Source organism: Thunnus albacares, chromosome 21, assembly GCF_914725855.1.
Source record: "Thunnus albacares chromosome 21, fThuAlb1.1, whole genome shotgun sequence".
Lineage (NCBI taxonomy): Eukaryota > Metazoa > Chordata > Actinopteri > Scombriformes > Scombridae > Thunnus > Thunnus albacares.
In genome coordinates, this window is record NC_058126.1 from 8,608,078 (window position 1) to 8,623,230 (window position 15,153).

Below are 15,153 nucleotides of genomic sequence, written 5' to 3' on the forward strand. Positions count from 1 at the left end.
GCTAACAAATGGTTTTAAAACACTTTACTTGAGCAAACCCAGGTCTTATGGGCTCCAGCCCCTCCCCCCCCTCAATAGAAATCAATGGTCCATGTTAGTCTGCAGCAGGGGGTTCAGACGTAATCACCAGTATTGGAAATGATTTCCGGAGTCAGCCAGCTGAAAGTCAAGACCTCCTCTGTCATCCCCACCTTTTGCATCAACAGCTGCTTAACAAATCTTGTAGATTCTTTGTCTTTTAATGTTTAATATTCTTTAACGTGTTTACTGAGTCATTTACGGCACAGCCACCAAAGTCATTACCTTTTACTGTGTGTCTTTGTTGCCACTAAGGAAATAAGAGCAATTGTTCTTGGAAAAACTGGCAAGGCTGTCTTTCCTGCTGCAAAAATGCAGAGTGCTCTCCTGAGGATACTGTTACAGGATGTGTAGACATTTTTGAACAATGTTAGTTTTGCATTCAAGAAGAATTTATTTAAATTTCCTTTGGTTTATGTTTCAGTTATGTTTTCAGATTTACCACATCTTCTCTTGCACTGCCTTTGGCTTGATGCACCATCATAATTGTCATGCATTTCCTTTATTTATGTTTAAATTTACACTAAGTAGAAATAAAGTTTAAATAAAGCAATCAAGAAGACTAGTTTTTCATACTCTTTTATTTATGTCTTTTCTTCTTTCATCTGTTCATTTGTTTACTGTCAGATTTTGAAACTGTCTGCGGTGATATTATTTCGTCGTCCCCTCCACCTCAAGTTTTCATAAGAGATCGCCCGACAGTGCGTCCTACGGTGACTTGACTTCCCCTTTTTAGATTATAATGATTTCACAAAGGGATCTAATTGTCAAAGCATTTCTTTAGCTTTACCTATATTGTGCACTTTACAGCAAGTGTATTTATTTCACACCTACTGGTCTAAGTTAGTTAGTTATTTTCAGTTAGTCCATCCTGATTGAAATACGGTTCGTGCATGTGGATCTGCTTTTTCTTTATATCAGCAGATAATTAGCAGATCCCTGCAGGAACAGTGTTAGGCTGCTAACAACACCTTGCAGCCCTCCACCAGGAAGAATTCCCACTTGCTGCAGTATAAACCATGTCACTGCCTTCAATTCAATTTAATTCAAAACACACCATTTGTCGCCGACAGGCAATTAGCAGAGGCACGTAGGGAAGTAAATTAGCAGAATACGGAAAAAAAGGTAAATTGCAATAAAAGATGTATACATTATGATACTAGTATAATACTAATAATAGCGCAATAAAAGTGTAATGCAGTACACACAGTATACATATTGATGGGTAGTTCTATATATATAGCTGCACGGTAATAAAGAAAGAATAAAAAAGGTCAGATATACGACTGTGCAGAACTATTTCTGCAACTTGTGCTTCTTTGTCTTATTTGCTGAGGATTTTTTTATAGTATTAATGTAATGAAAAGTTGACGGCTGATGGCTTTGTTAAACATCATTCTGTAAAAACTGTATAATATGAGTACAGCGATCAGTCATGGAGAACAAATATACTCAAGTTTCCCTCAGCTTTGCTACAGAGAGAGAATGGGAATTAGAGGAAGCTTCCCCCACTGGGCCAAAAAAAATGCTGCCTATCCTCCTAAAGTTTGTTGCCAGAGTTACAGAGGAAAAGCTTATTAGAGGTGACATTCAAATTCAATTCAAATTTCAAGCCCCATATGAAAATATTATGCTATGTAGATCTTGATCTTGTGTTTAATTCCCTTGCTCTGTTTTCATCTCCTCAGTTCACAACAATAAATTTTGGAACAGCTCCAAGAAAGGGTGGAGTCTGTCAGTCATCTGTTATCATAGCTTCATCTGTACAGTGTACAGTGGTGACCTTCACAAGCTTCTTTTAGACAATAAATCTTTTAGACAATACCCAACGTGTCTATACTAAATTAAAGTCAATTCATACAAACAGAAAACATCTTTGTTCTGCTCCTTACTAGAAATAATCGAAACTGTCTAATCTGAACTTGTAGCCTGACATACAGCAGCTGTACAACTGCTCAGTAGCTCAAATTCAGAAAATACAGCGAGGCAGACTTAATTCATTACACAACAACTACAATTACACAAGATAACACAATAACCAAAGTCTCATTGATACATTTTGGCTCTTTAGAGGCTCCCTAGCTCTTAGCCACACTAGCAGCATGAAATATCAACAACTGTGGAATCAGCCATTCATGGTCCCCTAAGGATGAATCCTAACGACTTTGGTGATCCCTTTACTTTTTCTATAGCACCACCAACAGGTTGACATTTGTGTTTTTGAGTCAAGTGCGTCAACAGCTAACAGATGGATCACCATGAAATGTGGTACAGACATTCATGTCCCCCACAGGATGAACTGGAATCAGTTTGGGGATCTCCTGACTTTCCATTTAGTGGCATCATCAGGACAAAATTTCTTGGTTTATGATCTAATACCTGCAAAATGATTGACATACTATCACTCTCTGAATCATATACACAACAAAATAGCAGTACACTGTCTACAATTAGTCAAAAATGCAACTGCTAAGCTTTTAATTGGAACCACGAGAAGACAGTACACACCCAAACATTAACTTCCCCTTGGTTAAATTCTAATAATCACACACAAAGCATTAAATGGATTAGCTCCAGGCTATACCTCTGACCTGCTAAGCCCTACAAGGGCGTGCACTCACAGTACCATTCAAAACTTTGGACACACCTTTCCCTTCACTTGAATGAGAAAGTGTGTCCAAACTTTTGACTGGTACTGTAGGTCTGCAGAAAAAAACCCTTCTCACAGTGCCTGTGTCTAGACTTGCACCCAAAGGTGACCATGCATTTACTGTCATGGCAGTTAAACTGTGGAATGCAATAACCATTTACAATCTGCACAGCTGCCTCTGTATTTTCTTTGAAACATCAGCTAAAAATGCACCTTTTTTAACTGATTTGTACAATTTTATATCTCCGGGTGAGTATTATATAACTTTATTAAAACATGTATAAAATAATAATTTAATTCATTTATTTATGTACTTGTCCTTTGTTAAAGCACTTTACAAATGGGTTAAGAAAAGTGCTATATTAATACAGTTATTGTTATTCCCATCAACCTCACCTATAGTTTGTGTTCAGCTCTAATTAGCAAATGTTAGAATGCTAACGTACTAAATTTAGATGGTGAACATGATAAACATTTTACATGCTAAACATCAACTTGTTAGCATGTGTCACTGTGAGCATGTTAGCATGCTCAAAGCACTGCTGTGTAGCCTCACAGAGCCTCTAGCATGGCTGTAAATAATACAGCTCAGAAGGGGTGTAGGTGACTAGACAGGAAACAACCAGGCTGAAGCTACTGCTCATCTTTCACGGTGCACCATTGACCTTCACCAACTTCAGCATCATAGTAGGCCTCAGCTTCAGCCATGAATCCAGGCAAGCAAACATCCAAAACATCCATCATTCCGGATAAAATATTCATAACAGACCTGCCAGGGAGACAGCAAGACCGATGTATTTGTTTTGCCTGTCCTATCACTTCCCTCAGCCTGTCTGAGCCAACGTTTTAGAGAGCGTCTTATATTTAGTGCACAACAGAGACAACGGGGTGACAACTGCTCTCCTGCTGCTACCGGTCAAACAAAACTTTCAACACATCCCCCCATCATGATACCCCATACTGATCTGTTAAATCCAACAGAGGATTGTTTGTTTTTGCTGCACGGCTTGTGCATCGGATTTGCAGTGAATACAGAAGCCGGCGTAGTAGGATGACAATGTTTTCTGGCAGCTTTACTATTTAATGTAGCTATTATCCATATGAAGACTGATACCAGCCGACTCACTCGCTTCAAGAGGATGAGATGAAATTCTTTAACTTTCGCTGTAGTTCTCATCCTGTCATTACTTGTGCAATGGCAAACAGCCGAAAACAGGTTCAGGGTATTTCAACAAGCGTTAACTTATGAAATGTTATGCAAGGTGTGGTGGTAATGAACATGTCTGAGCGAGCCCTGTCGAAACAGTCAGGGCTGTTTCTGCTTTTTTCACTACCACAGACAATGCATATTTTGTTTTGTCTTGCAAAAATGTGAAAAAGGCTCCTGCAGCTCAACAGGGTTAAGTGCTGCTGCCCTCTTTCACCAACCACTGAAAGACTATAGAGAAATATATAGACAAATTAGAACGAGGCACGGATCACCATTATTTTCATATAGGTCATAAACAAGTACGAGGCACAATGTAATTTTCTTGACACATGCAGCATGTACCACTAATTGAACAATTATTTTAGCAAGATATGTTTTCCTGCAAGGCTGTCAGAATACTGTCAGCGTTTGATGAGAAATAGCCTGAGGATTCAGAGAATAAGTGAGTGACACTCCCTCGAGACACCGTGCATGTGAATGAAAGTGGGAGCTCACTATTATTATGTCACTTCAGACCCAAAAAATTTCAAGCACACATATCTGTACTGCATCCCTGGGAGTGGTATTCTAGTCTTTGCTTGATTTAAACTTCAGTACTGTATACTTTTAAGGTGTGAGATAGCTGCTGTTTATTTGTTCTTCGTCATTGGATATTCCTACCCGGGCAGTATCTCCTGGTTGTGGTAACATGTAGGCGGGGTATTAAATTATATTTAAGTTATAAAGTTATCACCTTGCAGTGAGATATAATAACCGCATGCTTTACCTCACCGAAACAGGAATGAACAGTTTTGATAGATACACATGTAGAGACAGAGACATGTAGGACTGTGTGCCTGCAGTATACACTTTCAGTCAGTTCATGAGGATATTGTCAAGACCTCATCCAATTTTCAGCAGGCACAGCGATGAATGGGCATGCACACACATATCTACAATCTACACTGACTCATCAGGGGACCTTTCAAAGTATTTTCCACCGGTGGAGTACAATAAAAGGATATAAAGGAAAAGCTCAATAGCTGTGAAGCTGTCAGGAAGTATAAAACTGACAGGGGCTTTGTTTGTCATGCCAAATCCTGTGTTAAAACTAAGTCAGGGGCTGGGATGTACCCTTATATTTCTCTAAAATGTAAGATTTTCACCTTATTATTTATGAGGTAAAAGGTCAATCCAATTTCTGTCTAACAGGCATTAAATTAAGAATATAGAATTTTTCATGCTGCACTGAGAATTTAATTACTAGTCATGTCAGCTGTTAGGTGTACATATGTGATATACTATAGAGTAGAAATACAGACAGCAGGGTGTGTCTTCCTGTGACACCTCCACATTATTTAGGAGAATTAGGCAGACACTGGAAATTTTCCATTAACTCATCTGGCCATAGCTGGATCTGCTTAACTCATTGCGCAGTAAATGTGGCATCATGTTGTTGCAAGTCTGCATGTAGAAGAACAGAACGTTACATTACTTAGGTTGCTGTGAAGAAATGCATGAGGGCGGTGCTAGTACTTTTCCCACTCTGTCATGCCAGCTTTTTTTATAACTTCTCTCCAATGAAAAGTTAAAGTTAAGTTTTTCAAGGGAAGGTGCACTCGCATTTTGCAGCTACCTTTAGACAGACGTGACTTCACAAGGTAAGGTTCTCTTTCATTTTAGCAGTGAATGGATGACATGTGTGAACATAAAAAAGGTGTACAGGTATGTGCTTATCATCATAGCAGATGGATAGTAGTCTAATAACTCTTTTTTTTTTGTTATCATTGTTTAACTTATCAAAACATATTTATGCAGGGTGGACTCTTCACAAGGCTGAGACATATGATTTCTAATAGCAGAAATAATGTACATGAAGTATACATTAAAGATTCGGTTGGTGCCTTGCCCTGAAATATAGGGACATGCTCTTTTGCTTTGAGTAGTTTTAAACATGATATAATCTTTGAATCGAGTAAAACTTAAAGAAATGAACCTCACTGAATTTTTGGCTCATTTCCATTGACGATATTCCCTCCTGAAAATGTATTACACTGACTACACCGACATCTTTTCTCAATTGTAATGATTTTTAAGTCTAAAACCTGTGGCCTGTGTTTTTTTTAATTCAATGCTTGAGAACAATACAGGACAAAGAGATGCCAGCTGCAGAGGAAGCGTTACATAACTCATTCTGTTGTGTGCTAAGCACCGGCCCCGGAAGTAGAGGAGCCTCCTCCTACATTCTTTTTAAGTTGCAAATCACTGTATCTCCTCAAATGCCCTTATATTGCAACACTCTGATTGGTTGGCAGTGTTTCACAGTTCGCTTCACGTTTCAGCACACAGTTTGGTCCACAATAAAAACTGCAGAGAGTACTAAAGCCTCAAATCACATGGCTTTAATTATCAGAGATGCGCACGCACAGGGCTTTCCGCAAACACAAAACAACTTCCATGTGTTTTTCTTCTTTCACTTATCTAGTATTTCGCATGTATAACATGTATAATCTACTGAAATGTCCTTCAGAGTAGGCTACAGCTATTAATGTGACTCAGGTAGGTATGAAATGTGTTAGATTAATGTCTGAATTTTACATGAATGTCGTCACTGGATGTATACCAGGATGTTGCAGAAACATCAGTACAGATGTTGTGTTTGTTGCCCACCGCTGGCTGTGTGGCAAATTATAACCGTTGACTTTATTAAACACTTGCAGCATCACACAGCAGAAGAAACAAGAATAAAGAAAGTGTGTCTTTAAATTGAGAGTGTGATGTGCACATTGACGCACATGGCACAGCAGCAGTAACTTCAATAACACGGGATCGGTCAGGATCTGACAGTAATTAATGTTCTGTGTTCTGCTGCCTGTCTACACCATTGACTGTATATAAAGATGTCAGCTGTTACGCACAGATTTCAGGTTTATACGGTGGAATTGTTGGTAATAAAGCGGCGTTGATGGATGAATCCTGAGCTCCATCAGAGCTGTCAGGACATTTTTATTTTAAGTAGTCTAGTTTAAAGCCCAAGATAAGCTTAAAAGCCCATACTCACTTAGTCCCATCTCCCCCCATCCTCTTGTCTGACTGAAGATTTCACTCTTGCTGAAAACAGTCCTGTGTAAAACAACAGGGCTGTGTAAGTATGGGCGTGTTGTTTAAAGTGCCAGTGAGACAATGAAATACGATCCACCAAGTCTGGTTGGAGTAACAGATTACTGTGTTTAAAGACTAATCTGAAAAACACAGCAGTTTATAATACACACAACTCTGGGAAGTTATGACGCTGCAACCCTGTTTACTAGTGCACACATGTGGAATGCATCTGTGTCCGCTGCATTCCCACAGGGTTGTGCAGAGGTGCGGTCGTGTTTATTTGTGCTTTAGGATGCAATCACCGTGAAACAATCAAAAAATTTCTCTGATTAACTGCTTTGTTCTCGGCACCACCGCTCCCTATCTTCATTCACTCTCTAGCTCGCTCAACCACCACTGCTCTCTCTCTCTCTTTCTCTCTCGCTCGTGCTCACAGCTCGCTCGCACAGTCTCTCTTTTTTTTCAAAATGAGTCGGGAAGCCAACAAACAAGTCGAACTTTACCTTTAATGTTATCAGATGAAGAGAAAGGTCTGCCCCTCATCCTAATCACGTCTCTGTACTCCCTCATGCTACAATGCCACATGTATTGTAAACATAGGCTCTTCTGATATGCTTGCAGTAAATTGTTTTGTCTGATTTCATAGGGAATCCAACCCAGTGGCAGACATTTAGAATAGCTATATAGAAATAGCCAATCTTCTTGCTGATAGTCTTCTTTGCTTACATACGTCATATAGAGGCATCAGTATTAAATTGAGACTGTTTCATAACCAGTTAAAAACTCCCTGTAGTTGCTTTAAGATAATATAATGTGTTTTCTGATGGCTTTCATTTCATTTGAAAATGCAATCTCTTTCACCTTTTTAAATTGTTTTATGCTTTTTTGAGTTGTTGCACTTTTACAGGCTTTATTTTGTTTTTACAGGTAAGAAGTAAGAAGTAGAGAAAAATGAGTGACCCATGGCAGAAGGCATATGACATTGCCGTTCAAGTGGCAAGAAAAGCTGGAGCGGTATGTCTGAGCCACTATAATGGCCTCTAAATGTATTTCTTCACTGATGTTTGCAAAAATAGGCTAAAACTTAAAATCAGACGAGAATTCTTTAAGATTCTGTGACCAAAATATGGAATATATCCTATCATAATTTTAAGATCTTCAGATTTTAAGTTTATAAAGTAGATTAAGCATGTGCTAATTATGTTCCTTTTCTTTTTTAGGAAATTAGGAAAGCTGGAGAGAGTGAAATAAGGGTCATGACAAAGAGCTCCACTGTAGACCTTGTCACAAAGACTGACGAGAGAGTGGAGAAAATTATCATCGGGGCCCTTAAAGCTGAATTTGGAGAAGGCACACACTGGTGAGACATACTTCCATGCACACAGACACACACTTATGTATGAATGTATGTATTTATGTATTTGTACGCTTGTAACAAAAGGCACTCTGTCATATCTTGCTATCCTCATTGGTCGATTGGTTCTTCTGTGCTGCAGCTTCATTGGAGAGGAGTCAGTCGCAAAGGGGGAGCCATGTATCTTAACGGACAAACCTACATGGATCATAGACCCGGTGGATGGCACCACAAACTTTGTACATGGGTAAGATGTCAGTGTTGCTGAAGGACAATTTGATTTATTGTGTTAATTGATGTGCTTCATTTTGCCCAGATCAAGCCAACACTTTCTCTTATTGATCAAAACCCAACAACAGTGTTATTACAAGAAGCATTAGAATTGTAATCTGCCAATTAAATAACCATTAAGTGAAGTTTTATTGAAGCATTGCACCAAATATTCACATTATCTCTGCATGGCTTGATAGTATTGATTGTACGTGAGACTCAATGATTCAGTGGTTCCAAAGAGTGATTAATGGCTTTTAAATATTACTTTCTGAGCTGTAGTTTGTTAGGGGAGCAAAAACACTTTCATGCCAGTGAAAATTTAGGAACTGTCCCCTTCTGAGGACAGCAGCCTCTGTATAATCAGAGCTCCATATGTACTGTTTCACCTCTTTTGGCCACCAACCGAGCTAGATAAAAACAGATGAGTAGCTTTTGGAGAATTTACAATTTTCCCTTACCTACCCAAACGTACACATACATATATACGTATTTTTTTTTACATCTTGTTTGTAGATTAGAGGTATCACTGATGAAATTAACTATCTCAGTTGCTGGATGTCTGGGTAGCAGCTTTAATCAAACAAAAATTGTTAGACATTTTGGGTCATACTCTTATTTTCTTTGTTGCAGAGTTAGATTTCATAAGTCTGTTGAATATTAGCTGTGAAGGTTAGCTGTAGTTAGCATAAAGAGCGGAAACAGAGAGAAACAGCTCGCCTGGCTCTGACCAAAGTTAACAAAATCCACCTACCAGCACCTCTTGCATCTGGTTTTGTTCTGTACAAAACCATTGTGTAAAAAACGACATTAGGGAGTTTTAAAAGTAAGCAGATTTATTTAGGACAGAGCCAGGCTAGCTGTTTCCCCTTGCTTTCAGTCTTTATGCTAAGCTAAGCTAACTGTCTCCAAGCTCTAGCTTCATGTTTGTATTTACCTTGGACATACAGTATAAAAGTGACCTATCAATATGCTCATCTAACTCTCGGCAGGAAAGCTAATAAGCCCATAATGCCAAACTTTTCCTTTAAGGATTTTTCTTAACCATCATTTTTTACATACTAATGTATATGAACCTTCATATTTACAGATTCCCATTCGTGGCTGTGTCAATTGCCTTTGCTGTCAATAAGGAGGTATGTCAAATCAAATAAAGAATATTGGAGTTAATAAAAGTATGTATACTTAATATGTGAAAGCGTAAAAAATGACATCTGTTTTCAGTTGGAGTTTGGTGTGGTGTACAGCTGCTTGGAAGACAAGATGTATAAAGCAAGGAAGGGGAAGGGAGCTTTCTGCGATGACGAACCAATTCAGGTGTCGGATGTAAAAGGTACTATGTGATTGTGTGCACCTTTATATACTACTGTCACACCTGAAATGATACATAATAGTAATCCCATTTTGTGCTGTCATCTTAGATATCCATAAATCCATCATCATCTCTGAGCATGGAACTGACAGGTCCAAAGAAAAAGTAACCAAGATCTTCTCCACCATGCAGAGGATCCTCTGCATCCCAGTGCATGGGTAAATGCTCTTGCATTGCATACATCAACTCATTAATATGCTTAGGACTGCCTTTCAAAGCTAAAACACAGTAAAATAGAAACATATCATTTCTTTTAAGCACCATGTATTTGCAGTAACATCAAAACGGAGCTAAAAACCAAGCCAAACTATAGTAACTGCACTCTGGCTGTGTAGTTACTGCATTCTGGCTTTGTAATGTTGCTCAGGCTGCAATAACTACACAGTTTGGAAATCTTTGTGTGGTCTAGAAACCAACGGAACACTTCCTGCAATCTCAGCAACAGAGAAACAGCTAACTGGACAGCTAAAGCAAGAAAGCTACGAGAGATACCCACGGCAAGCCTTAAATAAAGCCAAAACTAAGTCATTGCTATGTTCCCAGGGTCCTATGTTCCCAGGGTTCTATATTCCCCTGCTCTATATAGCACATAATAGGAACCTGAAAAAGATGTTCCCCATGGGCTATTGTGGGATCTCGTCAAAGGCGTTTTCTGTTCCCCAGCTCTGCCATACGGCTCTCAATATAATAGCCTACACTTGAAGAAACTTATCAAATGTTTGGAGTCATGGAGTCACCAAAGGTCATAGTTTAATGCTTCCCCAGGTTAAAACTAGCCTAGTATACATGTTTTTGAATCTAACTCTCACACTTCACATCTGTCTTCTGATGGAGGGCTCCTGGAGGCCCCTGACACATCCCTATCCCCCTGGCCACCCCTCATGCCCCAGGCTTGACTCCGTGTTAACAGAATATTGAAGTGGGGAACATAGGACCTTAACTCCTGCTAAAGCTAGCAGAGTAGCAAAACAGTTAACAGGCTCTTTTTTTCTAATTCACTGCCACTGTAGTTAGTGTTCACTGCCTTCGTAGGACAGTACTTGTATTTATTTATCTCCAATATTTCCGTGCTGCCAGGCTCCGCGGGTCAGGAACAGCTGCCACTAACATGTGCCTGGTGGCATCAGGGGCAGTGGAGGCCTTCTTTGAGATTGGGATCCACTGCTGGGACATTGCTGCTGGAGCGGTAATAGTCAAAGAAGCCGGAGGGATACTACTGGATGTTGATGGTATGTATGCTTTCAAATCTGATCAAAGAGCAAAGAGCATCAAAGAGCAAAGTCTTACAAAGTGAATGCTGTGGATAAAAGCAGGATATGTTTTTTGAAAACTCTGACTGCCTGTTAAAGCTCTGTTTAATAAAGGCTTTGTTTCACAATTCAGGGGGACCATTCGATTTGATGTCTCGAAGGATGGTTTCTGCAAACAGCGATGTTATTGCTAATCGTATCATTAAGGAAATCGAAATATTCCCTTCGGAGAGGGACGATGCTCCAATAAAGAAGAAGTGAGAAAATTCTTACACCCTGTTTATACTGAATATCCAAATGCATTGCAAAGTGAATACAAGAAGAAAAAAAGAACAGCTCCATTTCTGGATGTTATCTGAATAAAGTTATTGTGCTATAATCACTGCTGATTGTCTTGATTTGCATACTGGGTCTGTTTCACAGCAGCACATTTTTCAACCAAAGGAAATTATTTCAATTCAGTCCCAAATTGAATTGACCTCCAGGTTACATTTGACGTATCTAAGATGGCATGGTTGAGACCAGATGCCGTTGTGACTGCTTCGCTTAGACTGTGCTTTTTGTTTGTTATTTATGTAGTTTTCTGGTGTTCTTTCACCTCCCTCTCATTTACGCTAATAACCTACAACTGCAGCACATGTCTGAACAGTGCAACTAGAGCTACGTACCTTTTTTCTGAAGTTATGCATGATAGGACCACTTGGCAGAAAGAGTTCCTCTGGGAAGCGGATCCTAACAATGGAAACAGCCTCCATGGAGAAGCAGGAAGAAGAAATACTAAGGGGAATGTGCCAGGCTCCGAAACAGACACACCACCCACTCCAGTATCCTGCTTGTAAATGTTCAATCCATGGATAACAAGCTGGATGACATCAGGTTCCGGGTCCACTTCCAACAGGACATGCGGGACTGCAACATCTTTTGTTTCACAGGGACATGGCTCTCCCCTCTTGCCATTCTCCATGTTTCGTATGGACAGGATGGAGGAATCTGGCAAATCTAAAGGTGGTGGAGTGTGTTTCATGACCAACAACGACTGGTGTTAACAAAGGAAAGTTTCTGTTCTGGCGTGCTCCTGCTCGCCCAATCTTGAACACTTAGTGATCCTCTGTCACCCTTTCTACCTGTCCTGGGAGTTCTGTACGGTCATCACCATTGCCATTTTCCACCACAGGTGGACATGGACACTGCTCTGACAACATTACATGATACCATCAACAAACACTAAACCAAACACCTGGATGCAAACCAAATCGCGGCTATTGACTTTAATAAGGCAAACCTCCAACAGGTTATGCCAAACTTTTTCCAACATTTCACATGTTCAGCCAGGGATGGAAACATGTTGGATCACTGTTACACCCCATTCAAGAATGGTTATAAAGCTCACTCTCTCCTGGCTTTTGGTAAGTCCTCTGCTCTACTCCCTTTACACCTATGGTTGCATAGCCACACACAGCTCCAATATCATTGTGAAATTTGTGGATGACATGGTGGTGGTAGGTCTGATCTCCAACAACAAGCCTATCTGGACAAGGTGGACATGCTGTCATCATTTTGTAAGGACAACAACTTGGACTTGAATGTCTGCAAGACCAAGGAGATGGTGGTAGACCTAAGGAAAGAGAAGCAGAGGACCCACCATACACCACTCAGAATCTACGAGACCCCGGTGGACAAAGTGAGCAGCTAGAGGTACCTTGAAGTACACAGTTTTGAGGACCTGACCTGGTCTACACACATCAAGACCCTGGGCAAGAAGGCAAGGCAGCACTTGTATCACCTCAGGCAGTTGAGGAAATTCAAGATCTCCACAGCACTGCAGAAATCCTCCTACACTGCCACAATAGGGTCTGTGCTCTGTGGAAGCATCACTGTCTCATACAGATATTGCTGCCCTCAGGATAGGAAAGCCCTTCACAGAGTGATCTGGTGCGCAGAACACATCACCAAAGCAGCACTGCACTGCCTCCAGGACATGTACACTAGGTGGTGCAGGTCCAGGGCAAACTGAATCATTAAGGACATTCACCACCCCAACCATAAACTGTTTCAGTGGCTGCCCTCTGGCAAGCATCGCCACCCCATCATGGCCAAGACTGAGAGGCCGAGAAGGAGCTTCTTTCCCCAGGGCCACACGGATCATAAACACTTAAAACCTACACAACACACATCCTGCGTGCATTTTGCACTCTGCATCTTTTTGCAGCTCAGCACCTTTCATACGTTACACACTGCAAATTGTTTATAACTTGCCACCTATTTCTCACTAATTTTATTTTTACCTTACCTTTTATTATAAACCCAATTCGGAAAAAGTTGGGATGGTATGGTAAATGCAAGTAAAAAAAGAAAGCAGTGATTTTTTACTTATAATTTACTTTAAGAGAAGGACCATCCAGACTGTCCAGACTGTCCAGACTGTTACCAGCAACAAGCCCAAATGCCAGGGTCTGTCATTGTTATGGGGTTGCGTCAGTGCCCTCGGCAAAGGTAACTTACACTTCTGTGATGGCACCATTAATGCCGAAAAGTACATAGAGATTTTGGAACAACACATATGCTGCTTTCAAGACAACATCTTCTCAGGGACGCCCATGCATATTTCAACCAGACAATACAACACCACATTCTGCACACATTACAAAAGGCATGGCTGCGGAAGAAGAGGGTGCGGATGCTGGACTTGCCTGCCTGCAGTCCCGACCTGCCCCCAATAGAAAATGTGTGGCGCATTTTTAAAAAGGATTGCATCAACAAAGACTTGTTTGCAGGAAGAATGGGACAAAATTACACCTGACACGCTTCATCACTTGGTGTCTTCAGTCCCTAAACGTCTTTTAAGTGGTAAATTTTTCACTGTCCCAACTTTTTTTGAAATATGTTGCAAGAATCGAAATTTAAATGTTTATTTTGAAAAAAAAAATCATGAGTTAAAACATCAAATAATGTGCTGTTGTATTGTTTTCAATGTAATACAGCAGTTAGGCCTACCACTAATTAAATGAGCTGTGTACTAGATCACAAGTATGTACGCAATAGGTTCTAAGGATTCACATAATTGCATCTCCTTAAGAATTGCAGCTAATTAAATCATGTGCACTGGCCACCTACACACAATCAGTCTGTACTATCAAAGCAAACAAAGTGACCAAACAATATTTACCAATAAGTATGAATATGTACAGCATACATTGGTTAGATTTCTAGCCACATTCAAACATGAATCCACAGACCATTTAACTGCAGCAATATTATACACAATTACACATAATCATCGGTTATCTGACATAGGTAAAGAGGATCCTCCACATATACTCAGTCTTACAGAACAAAGGAGGAGGATATATAGACTAGCAGGCAATCAGTTGAGAGTGAGTTCAGGTGAGAATGGGCGGGACCATGTTGAAGAAGTGGATGAGGGGTGATGACTAGTATGGCTCTTTTCAACAATTACTTTTCCCTGTATTTAGCTTCATATTTTTATTTTTATACTGTTATATAGCTTTGCATTTGCTATTTGCACAGTTGTCACGGTTGTTGCAATTTCATTTCACTGCTGTTGTACATGTACAGTTATGCATGTGACAAAAAGAAATCTATTGAATCTCTTGAATCTTGATTACCCCGCTGTGATTTGTCTGTCAGAAATATTGATTGAAGGGGGAAACAGCTGTAATTTATCTCTCAGCAACATTATGCATTTTTGCTTAACAGCATAGCTTTTACACATCTCTGCACACATATCTTTGGTTTGTGGCTGTCCATGTATGCATTTGATCTTTCAAATTATAATATAAATGAACTATTCAGCTCATAGATGCACACTTGTGTTCGTTTAATAATTTGACATGATTTTCAACTCTGCCACACCCCCACTATCGCAAC

The 15,153-nt window shown here is 39.9% G+C and overlaps 1 protein-coding gene across 1 annotated transcript; it reads left to right on the forward strand.

Moving 5' to 3' along the window:
* Positions 1-5,447: 5,447 nt before the first annotated feature.
* Positions 5,448-11,644, forward strand: LOC122972960 (inositol monophosphatase 1-like). Its single transcript, XM_044340390.1, has 9 exons — positions 5,448-5,578; positions 7,947-8,033; positions 8,240-8,379; positions 8,516-8,620; positions 9,734-9,779; positions 9,868-9,976; positions 10,065-10,173; positions 11,093-11,244; positions 11,399-11,644. Exons 2-9 carry the CDS (start codon positions 7,971-7,973, stop codon positions 11,524-11,526), a joined length of 852 nt encoding a protein of 283 aa, XP_044196325.1. The 5' UTR covers positions 5,448-5,578; positions 7,947-7,970; the 3' UTR covers positions 11,527-11,644.
* Positions 11,645-15,153: the final 3,509 nt, after the last annotated feature.